The 23,405-nt window shown below is 33.4% G+C and overlaps 1 protein-coding gene across 4 annotated transcripts in view; it reads left to right on the plus strand.

Moving 5' to 3' along the window:
* Positions 1-23,405, plus strand: part of LOC118184575 (transient receptor potential cation channel subfamily A member 1-like) — a 63,172-nt gene that overhangs the window by 12,488 nt on the left and 27,279 nt on the right. For 2 of the 4 annotated variants that reach the window (XM_035354277.2, XM_035354276.2), the window contains exons 2-3: positions 13,165-13,264; positions 22,563-22,751. In XM_035354277.2, the coding sequence (XP_035210168.2) occupies positions 13,174-13,264; positions 22,563-22,751 (280 nt within the window). In that variant the 5' untranslated portion in view covers positions 13,165-13,173. The remainder of the gene's footprint in view (positions 1-13,164; positions 13,265-22,562; positions 22,752-23,405) is intronic. The other 2 variants (XM_035354280.2, XM_035354278.2) reach the window with 1 other exon arrangement.

The following is a 23,405-nucleotide window of genomic DNA, read 5'->3' on the forward strand; positions in this document are numbered from 1 at the left end:
ACATTGTTAAGATGAAATACTGAATTTCCCGCTTTCGACTTGTTAAGTTCTAAAAAGAGTATGGGGATTTTTTCTACTACTCCTTGCTTGATTCGGGTAAACTGCTTTATTTTTACAATGGGAAGTTTTCTTCGCTCCAAATCGTTAAAAATTGCCTCTTCCGAGACAGTTTCTGGCATATTTTTCAATGCTGCTCTTATATTTCTTTCGCTTGATAAGTATAATAAGGTATAAACGTCTCATTTAATACTTTGGTCATTGTTCTAAAGTCATCTATGCATTTGACGTGCACATAGATTGAGTTTGATTTCATGGAAGTTTCGTGGTCTTCGGAACAGAATTTTCTAAAGAGTTCATCTACTTTCAGCCAATCGGCTTCGCGCTGTGGTATCACACTGGGTGGAAGCGTCTAAACTTGGATAGCTCCTCCTTCCTTGTTTTCATCTTGGTTTTCTTTTGAAGCTTCTGTAACGATTTTCATGAGAAACATCCATGGGCTTAGGGATTACTAGAATTTTAGCTGGATCTCTGGGCGTTTTCCATTCTTCATCTTGAGATTTTTCTTTAGGGATCTCTTCTACGTCATTAGTTTTAGGTTTCTTTGGAGTAAAGGTTTGAAGTCCATCTTTCGTTCTGTCTTTGAGTGCTACAAAAATCTCTTTAATTCCTTTAGTTCTGATAATTTCCATTTGTTCGCTTTGAACTTCCTTTGCTTCTTATGTTCAGAGTCTGACATGGATTTAGTTGAGGGCTTTTTGCTCTTGCCTTTCCTGGAAGACGCAGGGCTTTTTAGGAATTCATTTCTCTATTAAGTACTGGTTGTGATTTAGCGGGGATCTCTGAGTCGGGATAATCACTGAGTTCATCATCATCAGGAGACCTGAAAAAGGACATTTTGCACGCACCCTAAGGTGGAACTACAGCAATGGCACAGGACTGAAACCGAGTTTCAGAGTGACACAAAATAAAAGAATACTGAATAAAGATTAAGTCGTTCGAGATTAAAACTCGCTAGCAGCACCGCATGTTGGCAACTCCTAGTCAATACTTAACATACTCCCAACTTTGTAACCCTACGGTTTTCAGAAAGAATATTACAACTGGTACATACTATTTTAAAGCAAAATATAATAACAAACAATTGTAAGCAATAGCAATAGAATGATTAAATTTTAAAATGCATCTTAAATCATAAATGCAATATAAACACTGGGGAAAAACCTATTACATTACACAACACATGAAATCTAATTATAATTCACAGGAAGAACACAAATCTCTCTTTTATTTCGTTTTAATATTTTCCTATCTAATAATAATATGTTAATCACTCGAACTCTTTTATCCTTCCAAAAATTATTTCTGCGATTCTACCTGTTAACCATTTTGTACTGGGCATATGCTAATCTTTGACTAACACAAGCGAACCCACTTTAACGTTTAGCAAACATCCACTTACTACGTTCTTGAAGGTTATTTAAGTAGTTTATCTTCCATAATTTCCAAATTTGTTGACTATATTTCGTTATTTTTTGCCATTTTGAGAGCCTATTTTCCGGTATCTCAGTAAGTTGGGGTTCAGCTATCGAAGTTAAAGGCCTCCCTATTAGAAAATGTCTGAGGGACAAGGTTTAAAATTTATCAAATTCGGATGATATGGGAGTAAGGGGTCTATAATTTAATACGCTTTCAATTTCTAAAATTACAGTGAGAAATTCTTCAAGAAACAGATGAACATTACCGATAGTTCGTTTCAAATGAAGCTTAAAAGATTTCACGCCGGCTTGCCAAAGGCCCCCGAAGTTTGGTGATTTAGGAGGGATAAACCTCCAATCAATGTTTTCACTTAGCAAGTATTTAGTCAGTGTTTCATCTGGGTGTTTAACCAATTTATGCAGTTCTTTTAGCTCAATACTTGCACCCAGATAATTCTTTGCATTGCCACTGAATAATTTTACACATATAGCTCTGCATTTTGCACACATACCTCTATATAAAAAATCGTTTCAAACAAGCTATAAAGGGCATCTGAAATAAGATCAGAGACAAAATCTAAATATATAGCTTTGGTGCCTAAACATACAAATATGCACACATATACTTTGTTCAGTTTTCATTTGCCCTGATTTTTAAATTTAATATGGAATGGTCCGCAAAAATCAATTCCAACATTATTAAATGGACAAGAAGGTGTTATTCGTTCTTTGCGCAAATCACCCATTATCTGACTTTCAAAAACAGGTTTGTTTTTAAAACAAGTTATACACTGGAAAAAAACTTTACAACAAACATTTCTGCCATTTAAGAGCCAAAATTTACGTCAAATATGATAATGCATGTAAACCAACATGTAAATACTTTAAATGATAATATCTCACAATTATTAAAGTGAATGGATGCTTATCTGGCAGAACAATTTTATTTTTCTCATATGTTCTGAGGTCAGAATGTTTCAGTCTGTTCCCAACCCTTAGAACATTGTCTTTATCTAAAAAAAAAGTTTAAATATTTTTACCTTGGTATTGCTGGGCACTGAGGCACCTCTCTCAAAATGTTTCATTTCATCTACAAAATCACCTTGTTGGATTGACCTAAATAAATAGAGTTCTGTTCTTCTCGACTCGCTGAGTGTAAGGTAACTCATAAGCTTTTCATTAGTTTTAACATCATTGATAAATCTAAATACATAACACATAACATGAACAATAGTTAAGTAATTATTACTCAAGGAAAGAATATCAGCAGCTATAGAACTATGATTAAAAACGGTAAAAGCAATAGGAGAATAATCATTAGAATCATCGGTTTTTCTAATGAAATTATGTCATTATTGTCTACAGAAACATTAGGTTTTTCTCTCAAACATCGGGGTCCATGCCACCAAATGTCACTGTTCAATAAAATGGCAGCACTAACTGCCCTTTTGAAGAGATCTGCGGGATTGGTCTTCCCAGGGCAGTGCGCCCAGGCACAGGTATCACTTAAATGTTAACTCTATTGGCAACGAATGATTTCCATCAATTCGTTGGTCCTTTAATTCAATAGAGAGTAATTTTTGAATGCGTCCAAAAGAACACTTAGGGGGGCTTTTTTAAATCCACTATTTTCTTGACTTTGCTTGCTAATTGAGCGGCAAGCAAAGCACCGAGTAATTTTAGTCTCAGAAGAGTGATTTTCCTTAGTGATGTCACGCGACTCTTGCTAACCAATAAATGCACTTCGAGGTTATTATCCTTCACAACTCTTGCGTAAATAGCAACACCGTAAGCATCATAGAAGCAGTGTAGTTCTAAGATATCGGTTGACTCTTGTATAGTTAAATTGAGCACATTTCTGGGAACTCGTAACTCCGAAAGAAAAAGAACCTCGGAGCACCATTAAAGTCATATTTTTCGTAGATCTAGAGGTGCTTCTTCACCCCAAGAATTTTTTTTCGTTCATAAGACTTGTAGAATGAGCTTTGTACGAACAGTTAACGGCGAAAGCAACACAGGCAGATAAAAATATCTTTCCAATTGTTTGTAGCAAGAATCGTTTGGTACTTTCGTTTTTAGGCAGACTGTCCACTAGGCTCTGCTTTCCCATTATTACAGAATCTTCTATAGGATTCCACGATATTTCCCAAACTTTAATAGCGTTGACTTGTGGCTGTAGGTCGAAACCTTCACGTGTCTAAAACTTCATCAAAGAATTGTCATTCGTAGTCCATTTTCATAGCACCATGCTAGGCTATCTTGGCTCATAATTGATGTAGCTTGAGTGGAAATCTCAGATGCATCCGATACATAAAATCATCCATATATCAACAGCGTTCTAAGCATTCTGTTGTTGTCGGGTATTCTTCAGAGCGTTTTTCCAGTTGCGGTCAAAAGGAAGCGGCTGCTCGTAACACCGAGAATAACACGATTTACCATTTTCTTCCCATAGAAAACGCACTGCATCTCTGTCCTTTTCGGCAAATAAAATCTGAGTAAAGCTTTCTCTATGTCTGAAGTAAAGACGACTTTGTTTAATCTGAAATTAACAAATATTTTGAATATGTTCGAATTCAGGATTGGTCCTGACCATTGACAGTCATTTAGACTTAAATGCTTGAAGTTATTCCTGGAATTTTCGTCAAATACTATTCTCATTTCTGCAGTTATACTTTCCTCTCTAAAAACTGGTTGATGTGCCAAATAGAACACAGGCTTATCTATAGGTTCTTTAGGACATCTAACTTTCTCTATTACATTTTTATTTTTATAGTCTTTTAAAGTTTCAGTATACTGAGAATGAAGATTTGGATTTTTTTTAAGTCTACTCATAAGTAAATTAAGTCTCTTTTTTGCAACGATGAAGTTATTATTGAGCCCTCCCCCTATCCCTTTTCCATGTTAATTGAATCTCACACCGGTTATCTTTAAAAAGAATTTTTTTTTTCTAATGTGTCTAAAGATTGATCTATCTCATTTTCTCTCTTTAATTCCTATAGACTCAAGTTGGCAAAATTTTTTAATTCCATTTTCTATATCACTACAATTATTAATTAATCCACAATGAACTGGTCGCGTATTTTGAATCTCTGAACTTGAAATGCTACCAGTGGCTATAAACCCGAATAATGAATTTTGAAATCTTAGCTCTGAATTGGACACTTCAATTTGACCGAATTTCAAGCTATGATAAAACACCTGTTGCGCCTAATAATACATCATTTTCTTTTTTGTAAAAGTTTGGATCAGCAAACTTAATGTTTTGAGGAAAATGTTAAGTCGGAACTTCTATATTATTTATTGGTAGAGAGTTCGGGATTTTAGGCACGCACAAAAATTCTAAACTCATTCCAATATCATTTGAAAATATGTCAAACTCAATATCATTTAAAATAGAAGCACATACTTTAGAATTTATATTTATTCTCGTGCTATTTAATCCAGAAACCACAATAGATACTTTTTCTCTTTTAATCCCTAACGAATTAGCACATTTAAACATCGTTAAGAATGAAATCATCAAACCTGCATCGCACAAAGCGCGAGCTGATTTTAAATTCACCATAATAATCTCTTATTAAAATATTCGCAATAAAAAGCAAAATATTCTTTGTCTGACACATTCCGTTTACAGCTGTACAATCAATCAATTATGCGGGTATTGCAAGGATATCGCGCGACGTGTTCTGCTCACTGATCTACGTATATGCCCCATGGGCCCATGACGATGTGCGCTGGACAAAGTAAGGAGGTCGGAAGTAATTACAGCTGTACCTGTAAAATACTTTATTGGTAGAAGAAGAGTCATAAATTTTTCAGTATTTGGAGTGAGACTGACTGTCGTCTTTCTCTCCATCACTTCCGGCTTTGAAATATGAGCGTAATTAGATAATTAGACGAACGGAATGGTTTTTCAAACAATTAAAGCAAAGCTTATTTTTTTTCACGAATTCACACCTGTCATTGACAAAAAGATTCATATATTCTAGACACGAACGAATAAAATTCTTCACCACGGCACTTTATACACTTTAAATTTATGTTCTTCGTGTTAGAAGAGGATATCATACTCGTAACTTTTTTTATGTTGAGAATTATTAGTCCTTTTTACCTCCTTTATTTTACTACATTGAAGCGTTCTCGCTTGGCTTTGTTAAAAGGGAAGTAGTTGTTCAATCGTACCTAATTTCTTCCGAGTTTTTTTAATTCTTTCTCCCACCAAGTATCGAATTGATTTATCAAACTTATCCACTGTTAAATATACTATCATTATTTCCGATAAGTTTTCTACTTTGTAGTTTAAAATAATCAAAGTTCGAATACATTCGTACGTTACATCAATTGAATTTAAAATAGAACTAGATGTTTCACTAGTATTCGGCTGATTCAAAAGCTTTTTTATCATATCATTTAAAAGCTCACGTTTATTCGAATACTTATCTTTGAGATATCTTTTGTCCTAAAACTTTGTTGTTGTAATATATTAAATAATCAGTTAAAAGAAGATTTCTTTTCTTTTTCAAATCGTCACAGCCCACCAGCGGCCGAGCGGTAAAGTCGCTGAACACTGATAGTTCGGTCGCGAGGTTCGAATCCCGCTAACGGGCTGGCTGCATGGGTGTTTTCGTGGTTTCCCCCATGTGTAACGTGTATACGAGCCAATTTCCCTTAGAATGTCCTCCACGAAGGCATCCCTCCACTTAGGTAGATAGCCCTAGTGTGCTTTGCCATAATTAAATACAACACCACCAAATCGTCACATTCCGTCTGTTTTAATTTTTCCTTTTCTGATTTCTCTGCCCGTGACGCTGATTCGTTAATTTCATCACCGTTTGCTTTAATATTAGCTAATAATAAGTCCGTCGTTTTGATTTTCTGTTGAAGGAATTTCCTCTAAATCTAAATTTTTACTGACTTAAATAAACGGCCATGTCTGAGTCTACGCGTTTTTCTTTTCCTAGTTTGTTGTCCGTTTTCAGTGTTTTCAGATATTATCGGACTAAAGAGTTGTTAGTGTTTTTTCTCCATTATTTCTATTATATTCATCAGTATTAACCCTGGACCTTTTAGTTTTAACTGTTACGGCTGCGACCACTTTTATGGGCGTTCTTAATATACTACTTCTCCTTATTTATTGACATAAAATCTTAATTAACATCGTTTTTATTTCTTCCCCGAAAGTTGAACTCAAAAGTAACGATTTCATAATCGTCCTTTACATTAGGGACATCTTCTAGTCTTTTTGGCCATTCTGAGCTCCTCTTGCCTTCAGTACATTTGTCCTCTTACCCACTTGTATTATTAGTAAATCTTAACATCTGAACAATCTCCGAAGTTTCTACTTGCTTATAATATCTTCCAAAGTTGCAAGACTGCACTTTTCCTGTAACATCATCTTTATTGCTTTGTGGCGAATTCTTTTTTGTTTTGTTAATCTTCTCTTCACAATTTCGCTCTAAATGGCTCCCACAAATCTCACAGACTTCACACTTTCCTTTGCAGCTAACGATGCCTTCCGTTTCGGATGTGGCTATGTTCCTGGCTATATAACGGCCCTTGTGGGATGTGCTCTCCTCTGAGATAGGAAGTAAGGAGAGGCCCTGACCGGTTTTCCCCATACGCTGCTTTGAAGCACTGGCGATCCCTTTGTGGTGACTAAAATATTGCGTGTTTTACCATGAAGATCAATGGGTTTCGACACGGATCGATCGGATGTAAATATTTTGTAATTACGTCGTAAATATACATTTAAACGTATACATTTTCTTTTTCTACTATATTTCAGAGTCCTGTGTATATATCTGAAAAGCATACATTTTAAACAACATTTCATTCTGAACGGCTTAAGTGGTACTTTTCACAGAACAGTTTAATTTGAATGAAATATTTTCGCAAGTTTTCGTTAATTACATTAGAAAAAAAAAAATAAGGTAATTCGATTTTATTCGGTTAAGGATTACAAAAATTAAGATCAAAGTTTATTGTGTTATTAATATTAAAATTATGCATTGTTTCCTTTCTTTTTATAGAGCTTCTTCCTAAAATACCTTTCTCAAATATGACATGATTTTTTTAGCTTCTGAGGCATCTTTTAAATCGAAAAATCTAAGTCAATTTATAATTAATGCTCTTTTCGGCCCATTTCAAATTAGATCCCCTTTTATTTTAATAGTGGATTACATTAAATATTGGTGCTCATTTCCATATACTTAACTTTCTCTGAACATTCCTGAAAGGGAAGGAAAAGAGGATCTTTTTTAATATTATTTAAAACTTGTGACTGAGTTATTATAAAATGTAAGGGAATAATTCTTTTAATTATACTTATCAGATTTTTTTAACCTCTAATTTTAACAATACATAGTCTAAAACTCTTCTTTATTACTTCCATCTCACAAAATTCTCATCTCACAAAATTCCATCTCACAGAATTTGCTTTACAGTTCCTTTTAACAGATTGCTTTCCAGTATAAACAATTCTTGTTTAAATAGTTTTATAAAATTATTTGTCAACAAGATTTCAATTTATGTTTACAATTCAATGTTAAGGTTATTATATATTTAGATAATATTTATAATCATTTTAAATTTAGATGCATTTAATAATTGTATTTCTTCACAGAAGTTTATGAATGAATAAATCCTTCATTTCAAATACACTTATAAGAAATTTAATAAATATTTATGTATTTTGTTAAAGGCAGATACATGCTTTTTGCAAGCATATGCATAAATACCCATACATATTTCATATTTTTCATTTCCGGCATGTGCAAATCTTTAATTTCTGTGCATTCACTATATTTTTCGTGTAAAGTAATTTACACTAATTTAGCATACACCTGAAAGTTTTACATAAAAAATATATATGAATATAATTTGAATGAAAATTATAAGTATTATTTTTAATATCCACTCAAAGGTCAGTTTTTTTTCAAAATTCCTCCACGATGGCATCTCTCTTTTTAGGCAGATAGCCCTTGCATGCGTTACTCTATTTAATAAAAACTTAACCTGACCTATGTGCCTAATAACAAATATTTCAACATGCATACTTTTATATTTACATTTAGCCATCAAATTTCAGACTTTTGATATAAAACACGTTTTAGGATATATTCATTATCAAACTCAAAACTTCCAGTAAATAAATTTTGGCAGAGCACTCAATACCTCTTTTAGCGATTTGACCCAGTTTTATAATTCTCTGATAATATAATAAATAATAACTATCTATTTCGCATTTGAACATTAACCGCATTGTCATCAGATCGCAATCTTGATTGCCTTACTCTGTATAATATTGCTTCATTCGCCGAGTTCGCAAATGTATCCGTCTTCCGTTCCACACATTTGTGTAAAACTGTAGATAATTTTACACAAATGTGCGGTTACAAATCAAGGAAAAGTTAACTTATTGGCATATCTCTGTGTATATTTATTAATTTTGAAAAGAATTGCAGCATTTAATGGTAGTTTTATTTTTTAATTAACCCAAATAAGTAAAAAGTGTAAACTCAAAGTGATTATTTTTCAATTATATAAAAATAAAATGATGACTTTGAAATGAGCAACTAACTATAAAGCTTCTCCTCTAAAATTTTTTAAAAGGTACATGTTACAGTAACATCCGGATGACAAAAAAAAAAAAAAAAAAAAAAAAAAAAAAAAAAAAATTATTTAAAACATTTTGGCGTTTGAAACATAAAATAAATGTAGCGAATCATCAAGTATCAAGGGTATTGAAAGACGTGCATAATTTTAAAGGTACCGTAAAGCACTTTTCATTCTTTAAGCATAACATTTATATTTTTGTAGTTCAACAGCTTAGAATTTTATAAAACAAATTCATAATCAAAATCGGTGTTGTTAGTTATCGAAAGATAACCAAGAAGTGATTTTTGCGTAATTCTCATGAAACTATACAAATTACTATTATCCACCACACAGTGAATGTTTCTTTTATGTGGAAGTGTCCCGTTTTTCGATTTGTATGGAGCTGTCGTGTGTCGAAATATTATCAGAGCGCTGTAAACTAAAAGCACCCCATCTGGAGAACGAAGCCTCCGAGCAGTGCTTCACTTGAAGTGCGGAGTTGGCCCCTCCTTCCTTACTTACCTCCATGGTAATTCGAAACTCTTGACCGGGAAACTTAGTTGCTCTATTTTCTGGAATGTGAAAGAAATTTTCCTTTCCATGTAAAATGCGGATCACTTTCTTTAGCTAAGTCGATTGGACTGAACCAGCTTTCTTCCTGACGTATTTTTATACGGGCTGATGTTTCTTTATCTAATGTCTTCATTAATTTATCTGCTACCATTAATTTGTAGAAACTTCAAAATCTTCAACTTTCTTCTATTTACACTAATAATCCCACTTCTGATACCAATGAAACTGCTGGTTCGTTTGAGTATACCTTTTGGTCCACAAACGAAGGAAGCAGTTTAAAACTTTTCCTCAAATATTAAATTTATTTTCACAAAAGAGATGTGTATATATTGAGGGAAATATTATTTACAAACTTAATTACAATTAATATTAATATGCCTGTCTTTAAAGGAACAAGGTGCACTTCTGTACAGTGCAGCTTTGGCATATATTCTTAAGTGTACGCCAGCGGCTATTGTGCAGTTACTTCTCTACTGTCCAAGCCTCAAGAAGGAGTGCCTAAGTGAATCATTACCTGCGGTAATCAACCGCTGAGGGGGGGTACTAACATTTCCAGCTTGAACATGATAGGGGAGGAAGTATGAGACATTAAAACGGCTTTATTCAAATTTCTGGGATCCAAACAAACCTTTGAACTTGATTTGGTTTAAACATTCTTATCCTACTATGACATTTTTTTTCCTTTGAGAACATACAGACTCCCCGTGCACCACATATGTACAACACGAGGCTACTATGACATTGTTAACCCAATCTTTTGGCTTATTAACTTCTCAAAACATTCCTCGGGATTTTAAATTATCTAACGCAAATTTAAGATTATTTTTAAGTGACAATGGATCATAAGGAAACTAAACTAAATCCCTAAAAATTCCACTATATATATTTTTGATATCATCTTCAGCATGTGACTTAATATTTAATAAGATTTTAAACCATAGATATGTTTGGAAGAAATATTTACAATAATAAAATTTCCTGGAATATTGCAAGCATCATTAACACTATAGTTCAATAACATTTTATGATCTGGTTTTTAACTTAAAATTACCATATAACACTAACGTTACACCAGTTTTAGTTAGCGGATTATCTGGTCAGAGCTCAATGTTCTTATATATACACATTAGTTTCAGCTTCTGTTTCAATTACATTATTTTCAGCATTAACTCATTTTATTTGTGCATTATCTAATAAATTAATACTTAGCACATTATCAAATTTCACTGTTTGTTTCGATATGCTATCAATATATAAACCCACATTTTGCTTATTACTCTTAATATCGTTCACTTTACGGTAACTGGTGGCGTTTCACAGCTCTGTACATAGCTGCAAAATTATTTTTTATTTCAGTGAAACTGTGGGGTTCCACCTTTTATCAAGCCACTAAGTGTGGAGGAACCTCATGAAAAGCTAAGCGAATAATCGCTTAAGTTCAGTAACAGAAACGTAAAACTCACGAAGGGTAAATTAGCCTTTATTTCTTAAAATAAGAATGAACATTTGGTCCCTTTCTCAGGGCGTACAGCAAAGCCTGCACTGGGCTTAAAATTCAAAAATAAGAAATAAGAACTTAACTAATGGATAACTAAAGAGATGTAGCCGAAGCTACCACAAATCTAACTAGTTGGCCCCTGAATTTCGAAAAAGCTAGCGAAGCTATCAAGGGCCTGGAATACGGTCATGCGTAGTAACAGCTTAGAGAGACGTGGCCAAAAGGCAAACGCGTGCTAGTCAGAAACTCTGAGGCTCTCTCTCGAAGTCAACGTAAATATTACTTTTACTCATTTGCATTAAACGCAATTCTAGAAACACATTCTGGTAGAGAATTGTAAGCTGAAATTAGGAGAGACAGGAAATGATTTCAACTTAAAATAACTGTTAAAAACTTAGGATAAGCCTTATAAAACACATTATCACTTAACACTGTTCTTTTTAAAATTTGCTGTCTTTTTTGAATATTTTCCACTGTTTTTCTTGATTTCATAATAGAGAATTTCTTCTGGTGCCCAGAACTAATCGATCTCTGATCAGCCTTCCTTCTTATTAACGAATGTTGCATGTAGAGGGTAATGCTTTAAACTGTGTAAAGAACTGTCCAGTTGGGGGCCATCTCATTGGGATTAGGAAAAAAGATTTGACTCTTTTAAACCCCCTTTAACCTCTTTTAAACCACGGAATGAAATAGTTCATAAATATTTTCATAGTATCATGAAATGATTCTTTATTTTTATCTTTAGATGTGTGTTGAATATTTTCACGCCTTCATCACCTAGCCGATTAACCAAATGGCTATCTTTATTGTATCCGGCTTGGTTTCTTTTTCTGCTGCAATCAAGTAGTTTTTAAATTTGTAATAATTAATTCCATGTTTCAGCTAAGCTGTTGCATGTAAATTTGATTTCACTTGGTGGCAGAATTTATTCTATATTCAAAGCCAAATAGAACACTCATTTCAAGATAAGGAAAATCACAGTTTTATCTTAAAATCTCACTTGTTGAATAACACATGAAAGTACATATCAATACAATTACATCTTCATTTACGACGCATGAAACAAAAAATTACTGACAGCATATCATTCGTATTGATGTTCGTGCTTCACAGACTCAGTGCTTAATTTCTAAATAATAATAGTCATTTAATTACACAACAATGACACATTGGCATTCAGCCATACAGCGTATGCCATATAATTAGCAACAGCTACGTAGATACAGTTGCAGTTATATTTGTAACATAATTACAATTCTATTCACAATACGCTTAGAGTTACAGAAGAGTTACATATGTTTTAATACATCTGACGTACTTATTTTCACACGGACGGCCAGCTTTTCTTTCGGAAGTCTGTAAGTTTAAATATAAGTTTCTTAGCATTTCATTTTAGACGCTGATTTTCACAATTTAGTTGTAAAGCATAATTCTACATAATTTCAGAATAGAATCTGAATTTACTGCTTATTTTCTTCTGTTAAGCTCATATTTATTTGCTGGCCAGTTCTTCTTAGAAATTCTATAAATTTTTATGTAAATTCCTAAGTGTTCCGTTTTAGAAGTTAATTTTCGGAATTTAATTATTATGTGTGACATTACTTGCTTTTTCTGGATAGATTTCGCATTTAGGTAATTCCGTATTTTCTTGTCATTCTTCGAGTTTTATATACATGCCAATAAAGTTCAAGATTTGATTGACGTTTAGAATTATTTATTTGGAAGCTATTCTTTTAGAATTATGTAAGTACAAATAGACGTTTCTTAGCCTCCTATTTTAAATTTGAACAAAGGTTTGATGAAAATTCATTTTTGGTTAAAACAAATAAGAGTTTTCTTTTGTAACTGATATTCATTTTTTTTTATTTTTTACATCTTAATTGTATTTTATGTATACTTTGTATTACGTTTTTTTATGAGTTGTAGGTATTTATATAAATATTTAATTTTTTTATTATTGTATTCCTATATAATTTTTTTGTTTCTTTTTACTAACCAAAATTTATATTTCAAAATTTGCAGGAAGATGAAATGCTAGCGTTTCAAGCAAGAATTTCAGAAGATCCACTTATTCAATTTTTAATTCATGTGGACAATTCAAGTCTGGAAGCTTCTGATCCAAGTAATTTTAAATCCTTTAAATATGTAATTTTAGAATGGTTAATAATTATGATTAAATCGTTAAAATTTAAATTATATTTGTTATTATATTAAATTTTATAATAGGAATGAGACATTCGAATACTCGAATTTCACGAATCTTCGAAAAGTTTCGGGATCTGAGGACTCGAATCTCCCCCCTTTTTTTTACTTTATTTCAGTATTTCGAAAATTGTTCAAAAAACATTCGTTTAAATTTATGGAAAAAAAATGGTACATTTCCTGTAATATTTGGTGTCTTTCATTTTCGGCATTATTTCCAGTGTTGTAAACAAATAACAGCTCCATATTAATTTAATTATTTTAATTATTGGTATATCAATAACAAATTAATTATAAATGCTTTCAAATATTGATGCATAATCTACCAATCAGAAATTTTCCATTTATCAATGCTTGTGAAAATAAAATTATCAGCAAACTATATAACAATCTCACTTCTTAATCAGAATGTTAATAATAAAAAAAGGGGGGGAGGGGGAAAGAAAGGTTAAAAAAAGAAAGAAAAAAAAGTGACAAAGAGAAATTTCATAGCTCTTGTTCTAACTGCAATTCGACGAAAAATTCTGCTCCTAGTTTTCTTGAGTTAGGTTTAATTTATTAGATTATGGCAAAGCGTGCTAGGGCTATCAGCTTAAGAGGATGGATGCCTTCGTGTAAAACTTTCTTAGGCAAACTGGCTTGTATCCACGTTACACGAGGGTAAACCTACGAAAACCAAAGAATATGTATTGTTAAGAAGGAAAGCTTCGCAGCAGCAGGAATGGCTCCCTTCGAACGAAAAGGGAAACAGCTGTGCATGCGTAAAATATCTGTTGCCAAAAAACGCCAAAGCTCGAAGCTGATGTCGAAGTTCGAACAGGTTCGACGGTCACGTTTATCAAGAGTTCAAAAGCTGTGTGACTCCATTTCTTCTCTCCATGTTGACGGATATAAAATCAGACATCAAACTGCGATATGGATAATGCAAGTTCAACAGCCAGTAAAAGTGAAACTTCACACCTAATTTTCTTATTCACCTTAATCCGTGTTCTTCAATTTCCTCTACACGTGACGGAGGAGGAAAATCTCGGCCAGGTGCAGTACATCACAGAGGGGAAAATTCTCGCCAATAGGTTCCGTCGCCAAATCCCTTGGCGAATTTTCCCTCTTCTTTCTAGCAGCGTAGAAGACAAACTGGTTTACATTACGTCTATGGAGCCTTTCCTTCTTTACACACATTCTTTGATGAAAACGCCCATTCGCCTGGAATCTAACCCAGGTCGAACTACCAGTATTAAGCAGTTTTACGGCTGCGCCGCTGGTGGGTATACTTTTATTCCTCGACAAAGCGACTTTGGATACATACAAAGTGTATATACAGCATTACAATAACATACATATTTTTGTACAAAGTCGGACTTTTTCTGAAACGACTTGCCGAAATTTTCCAATCTTATGCCTCAAATTACGCCTAAATTCCAAACTTTAAAAAAATCACAGTTTAATCGTAATATTTTTGTTATTTAAGAAATGCTATTTATTTTTTAATTTACAATTTCTGAAACAGTAAGATGCCAAAGAGAATTAAAAAAAAAAAAAAAAAAAAAAAAAAACTTTTTTATAGGTTTTAATTTATTTGTGAATAAAATTTGATACACAGAATTGCCTGCTAGATCACATATTGAAAAATTTGAATATGATATCTGATAAAAGCATATTTGCAGAGAGTAAAGATGAAAATTCATGAAACATTTTCTTTAAATTTTATTTTTGTAACTTTATTCAGTTAATGATTTCAATACAGCTTTTAATCTTCAGTGTTATTTAAAATAATGCGAGTTATACAGGGTGTATTAGTACAGCGGTGACAAACTTACATGAGAGATAGAGTACACCTAGACGATGGGAAATCACATGGGAACGCATGGTCGGAAACGCTTTTCTGGCGCGGTAGTGACGACACAAAGCGTAAAAAAAGGATTGACACAAACAGTGAGACAAAACATGTTTTATTATGTTTAGTACAGCAGAAACCTACAAATAAGAACAAAATAAACAACGATCGTCATTAAAGAAGGTCTTCGAAACTACGACCCCGGACTGTGATGCAGGCCTCACTTTTCTGGCGCATGGAAGATCTGCATCACGAATGGAAGATCGCATGGAAGATGCATCACGCACGATTCCTGCATCACGGTCCGGGTCGCATTTTCGAATACCTTCTTTGATGATGATCGTTGTCTTTTTATGTTGTTTTTTCTTTCTTTCTTTCTTTTTGTTTTTGTTTTGTTGTACTCCGAATAATAAGCATGTTGTCTCACCCCGTTCGTGTCCTTTCTTTGTTGAGTTTTGTGTCGTCACTACCGCTCCAGGAAAGCGTTTCCGATCATGCATTTCTATGTGATTTCCTATCATCTAGGTTTACTCCATCTCTCCTGAAAGTTTGTCACCGCTGTACTGATACACCCTGTATACGTTGCAACTGGAAACCGAAGGAAGGCCGCGATTTGGAGAGGTGGCTAAGGCTCGAAATATGCAACAATTTATAACACTTATGAGCTTTAACCGGATGCTTCGAGGATTATTTAAGAGAAACTAATCAAAATGACAAATTATTTTGATGTTCGCATTTGATGAAAACTGTATTTGAGATTTGAAGGTCTATGTTCTAAAAAATTACAGTTTTATTATTATTACCAACGTTAGTACATATTAAAATATCTCCTTGACGATTTTTTTGCGTTGCAAAAAGATTTAATAAAATAAAGTAAAAATAAATTAATGTAAGAATAAATAGGGTCAGAATTGTTTATTTCAAAAAGGAGCAAAATTATTTATAATAAATAAAGGCAGGTAAACAGGTAAAAGTGGATGGGGCACCAGACTTCACTACAGAATCGAAGGAACTGGAATTGACTGTATGCCCTTTTTCTCGAAGTTGTTACATTTAACATAAGAGGATAATACTAACATAAAATTAGGAAAAGTTACATAATATAACACAAACTGCGTTTCTCCAGCGTACGAACTGACTTTGACATCTGTGATACTTTGACGGAAGACCGATCGCATAGTGTTGAACCATCCGTATGTCTACGGAACATGTTCATGTATGTTCAACATCCATCCTTATGGGTCTGCGGAAGCGTTGAGGTCACGTTGTAAAAAGAAGCACTCAGTCGCTATCAACAAAACACAATGGCGACAGAAGCAGCGATGAACGCTGGATCAAGGAAGGAATGTTTTGCTAAACAATACTTGTTTCTGAATTAACATTATAGAGATAAATCTGTATACCGGAAAAGACAGCAATCTACTGAAATAAGTTAATAAAAAAAAGGTAACTGCAATTACAGTACTAGTTTGCATTGAGCAGTGGAAAATGCCGAGAAAATCAGGTATAAAATGTATAATTCAAGTCTATGAAATAACAAAATATGCCCTGACAGTTATTGTATTTCCTAGTCCTAGTACTGTATACACATTTACTTTTAATAAAAGTGAACGTCCGAGTATTTCAAACTGCTATAGCAAATCAGATAAAACAATAGAAGACTTTCTTTTTCTTTTGAAACAGGTAAAAAGTTAATAACGTGATTTAGAAATTAAACTTGTTAGTCTTTTAAATATTCTACTGCATTAAAAAGTATGTTAAATTTGTATTTCTTCATTTATATACGTTTTTGATTAACACATATTTGTAAACATATCTTTCATTTGGAATATATTTTTTAGAGGTCTAATTTTCTATCGAAACGCCACTTTAAAATTATGTTTTTGTAAGAAAGCACTAGAAGTTCAGAAACAAGCTCTAGTGAAAATTTTAAGCGATAGCACACTGAAATAGGGCCAGAAAATGTAGTTTTTATTAATTAATTTACTTGACGGTGTATCTGTATGTAAGCCAAAACTATAAATGGTATCGGTGTGACGACAGTGGGGGAGATAAAGGTGACGACAGCGCGACGTGTCTTTTGGGGTTCGTGAGTTCGAATACCACGCATTTTTTCCACCCTGTCTGCAACTTTCTTAGCTCTGTGCTCCAATCTGACAGATATTTGTGTTTTATAATTTATTCATATTATCATATGCATTAAATCTAATGTTTTATTTATCTAAATTTTCCCCGCAAGAATTTATTTTGAAAGTTATAACATAATATAAATTTAAAGCAAAGTGTATGTATATAGTATATATATATATGAATGTGTGTATACACTCTTTGGGGAAAAAATTCGAAACACCAAGAAGGAAGTGGTTGTTTTTGATGAAATTGAATATGTATATAGCTCATACACATATAATAAAATGATTAAAAAATTAAGGTCACAGAACCTGTTCACGGCTCACAATAACCCATTAAGTGTTCAAATTAGTAGTTGGTCGAACCGCCCCTCGCGGCAATGCATACTTGAATTCCTCGAGGCAAAGTGTGGTAGAGGTTCCTAATGTCATCCTGCGACACATTCCGCCAGGCATTCATTAGTTGTCGCTCCAGATCTGCGATATTTTGTGGTGCTCGAATCTGGCGGCCTACTATGTCCCAGACATGCTCGAAGGTCTGGTGACCTTGCTTGCCAAGGAAGAGTATCAACTTCACGGAGACAGTCCAGAGAAATGTGAGCGCCTGGGATTATTTTGTTGGAAAATGGTCCCAGGATAACGTGCCATTAAAGGTAATGCAACCAGCCGCAGGATGGTATCAACATATCGTTGAACTGTTAAAGATGTACGGAGGATTTCCAAAGATGCCCTGTTGTCATAAGAAATAGCGCCCCACAACATCACACCAGGGGTTATGGCTGTATGCCTTTGTGAAACAAAGGCTGATTGTGTCCGCTGGCCCCCGTCCTCTCCAAACACGAACAAGGTGGTCATCTGCTTCAAGAATAAAGCGGAATTCATCGCTGAACACTATACGATGCCAGTCTGATGGCAGCCATGACGATCGGCTGCGACACCACTCTAGAGAACTCCGCCGATGTTGTGGGGTCAAAGGCAAACGTCGGAGGCTGCTATCACACGTCGATTTGTTTCGGAAGAACAACTGTTTGGAACAATTTTTCTGCTTTGTCACAACAGCCAATCACCATCGATCGGTTTTTGGTTAACACAGGGCAAACTGGTTTCCCATTACAAACAAGCTGATAGCATTCGAAGCTGGTTCCCCATTACAAACAAGCAACTGATTGGTTGAAAACGAATACTTTAAATTTTTTTGGAAAGAAAGGAAAAAATCGCACGTCTTTCTTTCAATAGCAAACCAGGCAGAAAAATTTTCCGAAATAACCCTCCTCAGAAAAGCGCCATGAGATGGTGGAAAGTACCACGGGAGGTATAGACGTCGCTGTAGTGCGTTGAATAGTCGACCGTTGGGGTGGTTCAGGCCTGGCGAACAATCATCCTATCTTGCTTCGCGTTTGTGCTCCTTGGCCTTCCAGAGCCTTCATTTCGTCGGCAATTTCCTTGTAGCAACCATTGCTGCCCGCATCTTTGCACAGCAATGTCTGTACGCTACAAGTGTTGGCCTATTGCTCGGTATGACCACCCAGCTTCATGTAAGCCTATAATACAAGGTTTTTGATATCGTCGTAATGGCATCTTTTGTTGCTTCTTTACGGAATTACAATGGCAGCAACAAAAAAAGATAAATTTTTCGCCTCTGTTACTGGTTTTATACTTTGTGAATTGTGCACTATGATCGCAATTCCTGTTCATTTGCTTTGAAACTTTGATCATTTGCATGTTCGATCAAGATGTTTTTTGTATACTAAATTTCGTCACGATCACAAAAGTCCTTCTTGGTGCTTCGATTTTTTTTTTCAAAAGAGTTTACATATGTTTTCCTTTTACTTTTATGTGAATTTATATTCATGTGCAGTGACTCTGGGATGTTTCAAACTTTAATCTTTCACTACCAATTAACATGAGACAATATAAATGCCCTAAATATTTTTAATAAAACATTTAAATTTTGTTTATAATAATTGCTTTAAAATTCAATCCTCTGCAGCTCAAGCGCAGAAACTACAGAACTAAAAATTTCTGCTTTCTTTACCTTATGCATGTATGTATATACGTATGAATTTAAAATTTGAGCCAGTTTTCCTTAGAAAGTCCCCTAAGAAGGAATCCCTTCTCTAAGAGAGAGAGGGAGATCACATGTGGTTTGCCATATTCAAATAATTTAACCTAACCTTCGCTTTAATTTAATTAAAAAATATTTAATTTACAGTACTGCCCCATACCAGTGAAGTATGAATTGAATCAAGCTACAGCAATGCCGCACGTCTATGAATTAATTTTTTTTAAGAGCACTTGATACAGAAAGGCAGGGGTTCCCAACTTTTTTATCCCTAAGGGCACATTCTAGAATATCTGCTGGATGGCGAGCACCATTTACGTTTTCAAGGTGAACTGATCGTTGGATAGAGTTGATATTACATGCACATAAAAGAGATCGGTCACATTTTGCTTTGTGCTGGTATCTGTGTTGGATGCAATTTCTATTTCATTAAAAATGAGAAAACTTTCACATAGAATTTTATTGAAAACTAAAACATTTTTATTGTGATCGCACAGCGGCGGGCACACGATAAACGATCGGCGGGCGCCATCGTGCCCGCGGGCATAGGGTTATGAATCCCTGCAGTAAGGTTTAAGTATTAACCTGAATTTTACCTCCGAGACGACCTTTACCTCAGCAACAGTAGGTTATCAAACGATCTTTCTCATCCTGCACTACGGTAAAACTTGGATCATTATGAGCTTTTCTAAAATTAGATTTTTATTTTTGAAAGATAAGTTTATTTTATTTTTGAAAGATTTTTCTTAACTAAAGATTTGCTCGATTGCATAATTTTTGGAATGAGACTGCAAAGAGCAGATTGTTGCCGACCTCAAACTGTATATTCCTTAATGATGCCTCTTCTTTTGTAAAAATCTGGCCATTTGAAACACAGGTTTGAATCAATGGGTGCACATGGAATATCATTCAGTCATTTACCGGTTTAACAAGTAACCATCATAGATGGAAAGAAATATTTTCAATTTCTTTAATTCATTTTAATTCACTTTTAATCTAATGTTTTTGAGGGCTGCTTAAAATTCATTATGACATATTTATCATGAAGCTGCAAAAAGTTGCGATAAAGCGAAAAAGTAAACCACTTTATTTGTTGCTATGGTGACACCTTCAAACGAAGTACACTGAATCTTGGTGTGCTTCCTGCCTTGTCAAAATGAGCTTTCTTAACAATGATATATCTTTCGGAAGCAACAACAAATCGGCTTTCTTAAGGATGATACACATTTTAGAAGTGTTCTTGCTTTTGCAGTACATATACTAAAATTGGAACTGATTTCAGAAGTATCAACATCACTGCTGTCCATGAACCTATCTTTTTCTTAGACTTTGATTTTTTATCATTCATAGGTATAAAAATATCTATATAGAATTAGAAAAAGTATTAAATACTGGGAAAAAAGTGAGTAAATGTTCTTAATAATACTCTCAGTTTAAGCAAGAAGGAATAAAATCATCAAAACCGTTTTACACTTTGCTAATTTGCATCTCCAAGTCCATTTTTCTAACACTCATCGTCAAATCCATTTCCGGTCCCATTTCTAACATTTCATTCAAAGTAGCAAAAATCTGAAAATTTCTGAACAGCATCCAACATCAACGAATTGGAGGAGCAGGATGACTTTCTAGAAATTGAAAAGATTTTATTATTTTTCTAGGGAATTTATTGGATACTTTGGGAAGAGGCTGAAAGAAAGAAAAAGAAATAGATTTTGGCACTGTCATGTATATATTTAAACTTTTCAGGTGAATACGGTTTGGAAAATTAATTTTAGAAACGAAAAGCACATGCTGAAAATGGCGTAGTAAATGGAGTTTGGCTTTCAAATACTGACGGCTTAAACGAAATAAATTATATGGATTAGCTGCTGATAAATTTTGAGGCTTTAAAGAAATAATATAAGTTTATTGGCTTTTTACCCAGGAACTGGACAAAAGAAGTTTAACTGTATTAAAACTAATCTAATATAAGATGCATTTTGCGAATAATTGTTGTATGTGTAACATGCTTGCATACTTCTTATTAATAATTAACGCATAATTTTGATTCCATTTTGTGATGAAACACATTTTAATATTACTTACAATAAAAGATACATAATTAACAGGAAATTAATTTCCCGGTAGTTATACAAATATTCCATTATTTGATTTTAATAAAATCAAAATGTTTCATAAAATATTAATAAATCTACCTATCAAGTTGTTTATATTTTCTATTTATGTATAAAACAATTGTTATTTGCACTTTTTTTTTTTTTTTTTTTTTTTTTTTTTGCTACACTTTTAAGCTGAAATGGGAGTTAAATATGCAAACAACTGAACTTCCCATTAATTGTTCTCAGCTAATTTCATTCAAAAAACTTTGTTCATGATTAAGTTTTTGCTTGAGCAAATAAGTCATACTGCAGTGTTTTATACATTGTTACGATTTTTGTATTTATTTCGCTATTTTTAGTAGAATTTGTAATTAAAATTGTTTTACATTCCCTTGCAATGCAGCACGAGACTTATTTGAAGAGAAAGCTACGCCGAAAAAATTAAAATACAGGAGCACGCGCATTTAACATTTTAATAAATAGATATCTCGTAATTGTACTCTTTTGCTATCCAGAAAAATCGAGAAAATACCAGAATGTTCACTTGCATGATTAAAAAGCTTATAAAAGCGGGAGGAAAACATCTCAATTCAGTTGTTTACTTAGTTCTTATTGTTGACTCTAGCGGATTCGCGACGAGATCGGATTAACTTTCTCTGCTTTGTATTGTGTTCTGTGCAACGTTTTAGTAGTATAAAATATAACTACTGTGAGATGCTGTGATATTGTACGAATATTTCTGAGGAAATTTCAGCATTTTGTTGTATTTCTTTGGATAAGAATAAATTTTTTTAACGTTTTATCGACTTGTGCAGTCAATCCATTACGAACCCGTACGCACGCAAAAATATTCAGATAGATACTTTTATAACACAAGTTTAATATTTTATGTCTGTTAATAATTTTATATTCTCGTAACTTTTATCTTATCTAATGAATAACAAAATAAATAAATAAAAATAAAAAGCTATACAGAGATTAGAATAACTGTATGCTGTTCTTTGAGAACTTTAAAAATATTTTTAATAAATCGTATATGACTTCATATTGCATAATTTCTAGACGTTTTCAATTTAACCAACTTTTAATTTTAGGAAACCGATCAGTTGACGTTCTGTACATGAACTACTGTAATCCCTATGATGATAGTTTGTTCAACACTGCTGTAAGGTGTGGCAACCTTCAAGTGACGAAATATTTGCTTGAAAGAGGAGCTACTGTAGACAAACTTGATGAATTTTTGCAATTACCGCTGCACATTGCTTGCAGCGGAAAATGCATAGGTAACTCTAAAAATATTTTGAAAATATTTTCATCATTTTCCCCCATTATGTAATTAAATAATTTGTACGTTCGAACTGCAATTAGTATATTGAATTAGAATTGCAATTAGTACTCAATATATAAAACGTTTGACTCCCGTACGGCAAAAAACTGAACAAGGTATTTAATTCCAAATTTTGCAATTTTTAACGTCATTTTATACCTTGCCTTGAGGGTTCGGTTAATAAATGAATTAGAAAAATTCAAGGCAGATTTTTTTCGCCTTATGGGACATTCAGTAATATTTTTTGTAGTTTACTAAGCGCAGTATTCTTCAATCTATATAATTTTGTTACATTCCGTATGCCGAAAGAATTTTCACATAAATAATTTCTAAGTTTTGAAACGTAAGAAATATGTTGCTAATATTCTCATGATGTTTTATTACTTTAGAATCTTAATCTAAAAATCTTGCAAAAAGTTAATTAAACTAGAAATATATTTTTTATTTTATGTAAATAATGCTTCTAGTTGGCAATAAGGCTTACCAGCGTTTTTTTTTTTGGGGGGGGGAGGGACAAGAATTAGGTAAGATCTCGTTTTTGTTGTTGTTGCTAATCTCACTTGTCTGACGTAGTCAGCACAAGCCTACAAAGTTTATCGTGGCAAAAATC

Source organism: Stegodyphus dumicola, chromosome X1 (assembly GCF_044657685.1).
Source record: "Stegodyphus dumicola isolate Sdum_Otavi_A_Nest chromosome X1, ASM4465768v1".
Lineage (NCBI taxonomy): Eukaryota > Metazoa > Arthropoda > Arachnida > Araneae > Eresidae > Stegodyphus > Stegodyphus dumicola.